Source organism: Saprolegnia parasitica (assembly GCF_000151545.1).
Source record: "Saprolegnia parasitica CBS 223.65 unplaced genomic scaffold supercont2.697, whole genome shotgun sequence".
Taxonomy (NCBI): Eukaryota; Oomycota; class Saprolegniomycetes; order Saprolegniales; family Saprolegniaceae; genus Saprolegnia; species Saprolegnia parasitica.
In genome coordinates, this window is record NW_012157091.1 from 1 (window position 1) to 3,869 (window position 3,869).

The 3,869-nt window shown below is 56.0% G+C and overlaps 2 protein-coding genes across 2 annotated transcripts; one reads left to right on the top strand and one right to left on the bottom strand.

Annotated features, from left to right (window-relative positions):
- Positions 1 to 14: 14 nt before the first annotated feature.
- SPRG_17646 (hypothetical protein) lies at positions 15 to 224 on the bottom strand (the record flags this gene model as incomplete). The annotated part of the gene is made up of 1 exon (XM_012357026.1): positions 15 to 224. A coding segment is annotated over one exon (210 nt), but the record flags the coding sequence as incomplete, so codon positions are not given.
- Positions 225 to 2,428: 2,204 nt separating this feature from the next.
- Positions 2,429 to 3,841, top strand: SPRG_17647 (SCY1 protein kinase; the record flags this gene model as incomplete). Its single annotated transcript, XM_012357027.1, has 5 exons — positions 2,429 to 2,689; positions 2,740 to 2,970; positions 3,015 to 3,120; positions 3,170 to 3,657; positions 3,704 to 3,841. Coding segments are annotated over 5 exons (1,224 nt in total), but the record flags the coding sequence as incomplete, so codon positions are not given.
- Between the last annotated feature and the right edge of the window lie 28 nt (positions 3,842 to 3,869).

Genomic DNA, 3,869 nt, shown 5'->3' on the forward strand with positions numbered 1-3,869 from the left:
ACTCGGCGCTCGACCTTGGGCGGGCTCTTGTAGGCGAGGCCACACCGCGCGTACGTTGCCGCGAGGTGCGTCGTGAGCCGCGCGAGCGCAGACATGCGGGGCGTCGGGCTCTGCGCGGCCATCGCGCTGCGCTGCGGCCCCCGCCGTGTCTTTGGCGACGTCGACCTGCTGGCGTGGGACACCTTGTCGCATGCGACCTCCGTCGGGCTGTCTTGGGCGCGCATGGCCGCAGTGGGATAAAAATACAAGATACACCGGTTCAAGATACCGAACGCAAGCCACGCCGAGCTGCATTTTAATTTTCACGGGCTGTGCATTTAATGCTATCTTCCCATTTGTCATACAAAGCTCAAGTGGAATGGCTGGCGTTTTCCACGGTTATTGTATGGTGACAAAAAAATGCAAGGCCGCTAGAAAACCGTCGAACATTTGACGTGCGCATTTTATTGCCTTTTCCGCATCGCTTGCATACATATGCCTAGGTATTTGGCACAGTACGGCATTTAATTATTGCGGTCACAGTACGAACCAATCGGCGACGATGCCAACCCTACGGCGCAACCGTTCGGCTCGAAGCGGATTGAAACCGCTGTCAGCAGTTTCAGCCGCGCGAAAAGGGGTCGATATATCACTGTTTCAGCACGCTAACGCAAGCATGGTAACATCACCTACCAAGGCCACGAGAGTCGTGGAGCTCCCCACAACGGTTAAGCTCGCAATGCACGCAATCGTCCCCACCTCTCAGCGACCAATATATATATGAACGTGTTTCGCTTTATCATCGTTGTTACAAAGAGTTCGCATACGTACAGACTAGCAATCTCCTCCTTCTTCGTTCGCTCACCGGGCCGTGGCTGCGCAGGACCAATATGCTGCGTTAAATAGGCAAGGAGCACGAGATAGAAAAGCGCTAGCGGCAAAGATCTAACCACGTTCGCGGACTTGATGACAACGAGGCAGCTTAGCGCGATCTAAACTACACCCCTACTTTAATACTCTACTTCGAACAAAAGTATGCAAAGCAAGCTTGGCGGACGAAGCTGGGCGTTCTTGAAATCGGTCACCTCGTTGATATAGGACCAGTACTAGTAGAAGCAAAGCATGACATTCGATTTCCAGTTTCACAAGCAGACCCACTGGTGCCTCTTAGTGCATACTTGCTGGACGAGACCGATAGCCTTTTGCGTCAGCAACGTCGGTCCCAGGGGGAGTTGCGATTTAGGTTTTTCGAGTAATAAGTAGAAAAGTGCATTGCATCGCTAGCTCACTCTTCGAATCGCTCCATCGCGCCGACGACAACTATGACAACGAGTACAAAGCCTCGCTGGAAAAGCTTCACCAGCGTTGCCTCCAAGGCAGCGCCGACACCACGCATCACGGTCCCGCCGTGCACCTGCGCCCGGTAGACCATACCAACCCGCTCCGCTCAAGTGACGCCACCACCAACTGCTCCAGCTTCTTCCGAAGCGGCCACACCGGCACCTCGCACGCCCGTGTGCGCGCAACCGGCAACTGATATCCGGTCTATCCCAGTAACACCATTGCCACCTCGATTATCCGTTCCGCCCACCACCACAGCGCATCAATTGCTCGTCGCTGCGCTAGAAGCTCAACTGGCGGCAGTGACGACCGAGTCGAACGCTCGCCAAACTTGTGTCCTTGCGCTCGAGCGCAACGTTTATCAAAACAGTTGAGCCAAAGGGAGTGAACTGTCGTGGCTCACTTTCGCTAGCGACGTGCTGAGCGACGTGTGCTCCAGTGAGCACAGCCACTGACGTTAACTGCTTTATGGTGATGTTGTACTCCTTGCACCTTGACTTACGGCGTTGAGAAAAGTCATTAAGATGGGTTGATACATTGATTGAAAGACGCAACTTTCCACGCAGTACTTAGACACGATCGCATAGTACAAATGTCAACTTCAACGACGCCTCCTTCACCACCAACCACGCCGTTGTTGACGAGGTGAAGGGCCTCAACGAGCAGCTTGGCATGGGTCGCGCCGACTGCGAAGCCAAGGACTAACAGGTACACACGCTCTTGACCGCGGCAAGGTGGCTAGAAGATACGTTAACGTTAGTAGATTGTTTGCGGAAAGTCACAGCGAGCGCGGAGCCAACATCGAGTGAGTGTCGACAGAGTTCGTCAAGCGAATTGAAGTAGGGACAAGCGAGGTCGTGTCCACTTACCGGTGCATCTAACCGGAGCCGCATGCAAGCCATCGCCCAAGGCGAAAATGCGGTGGCGCACAACATGCGGCGCAAGCAAAAACTCGGAATTGATGGCACCATATCCGGATTCTTAAATATTGTTGAAGCTACGACGCATTTTTTCGACCCCCCTACGGGACGCTCGTTTCGGGGGGTGCATCAAAATATTTTCTTGTCCCCAGCGTCCGCCGCCGCAGTTGACGCTCCTCGGTCAACGCATGCAGTTCCTCAAGAGTACCGTCATGGGCCTCGGCTCCGCCTTCACGATGGGCAGCGTCGGAGGCCTGCCCTTCTCGCTCGAGTCCGCCGAGCCTGCCTATGATGCAGGGCTTCCGGACTTTATCCTACTCCGCGGCAAAGCCAAGGCCGACGGCAGCAGCGTCGCGGTGTTCAAGTCCAAGCAGCCCTCGAATGCGCTAGCGCAGAACGCTCTGCGGCGCATCAAGACTCTGCGCCACCCGAATGTCCTTGCCTACATTGTACATCGGCGACCTACGAGGTCCATCCAGCTCATGATGCGCCGGTGTAGGACGGCATTGACGTGCCCAACAACGGCCACGTGTTCATCGTCACCGAGGACGTCGTGCCGTTAAACGCCTACCTCGACGACATCCGTGCCGAGTATGGCGCCAACAGCAACGAAGAGAAGATCCTGATCGCGTGGGGTCTTCGATCGATCCTCGGCGCGCTCAAGTTCATCAACAACGACGTCAAGCTCATTCACGGCCGACTGAACCCGACCAGCATCTTTGTCACCAAGGTGCGACGATCGCTCTCGATTCTATGCGTATGCGTCGATGCTAGGGTGGCGAGTGGAAGCTCGGCGGCTTTGAACTCACGGGCGAGCCCAGCATGAGCGCGCCATTCGTCCAGCACGACCACACGGTGGACCCGCGTTTCAAAGCACCCGGTGCGCCTCCGCGCGTTGCTCTTATTGCTTCTTATAGTACTATGTGTAGAGTGCGCGCGCCGGGACTGGTCGTCCGTGGCGTCGTCGCCCACGTATGCGGTTGACATGTATGCGCTCGCGTGCCTGATCATCTATCTGCACCACCCGTCATTCTCGTCGCCAAGCGATTGCAGTCGCGTTCCGTCCGGTCTCTCGACCTTTGTCAAACGTAGCACGGACGCAACGGCCTCGCGGCGCCTCAACCCCGACCAGGCGCTCACGAGTGCGTACTTTGAGTCGCATTTTTTGCGGCAAATGACCTTTCTCGACGAACTCGCAATCAAGTCGCCGGACGAAAAGGTCGAGTTTTACAAAGATCTGAGCGCGAGCATCGACGCATTGCCCAAGCACACGGCGGTGTTCAAGGTGCTTCCAGCGCTCAAGGCGATTGTGGATTTTGGCGTCGCGACGGGTGGCAAGGCCGGTGGCAACTACAAGCTCGATCCGTCCGAGAGTCACATGTTGCCGGCCATGGTCAAGATCGGGAGCCAGCTCTCGGTACGTGCCTCGAGCCATATTCGCAGGATGGAAGCGTTTTTGATAGCCGGACGAGTTTAAAGACCAAGTGCTGCCGACACTCATCAAGCTCTTTGGCTGCAACGACCGCGCCGTGCGTCTTCAGCTGCTGCAGATGATGGAGTCGTTTGCCGTGCACTTTGACGCCAAGCTCGTCAACAGCAACGTCATCTTTGATAACATCTGCTACCGGG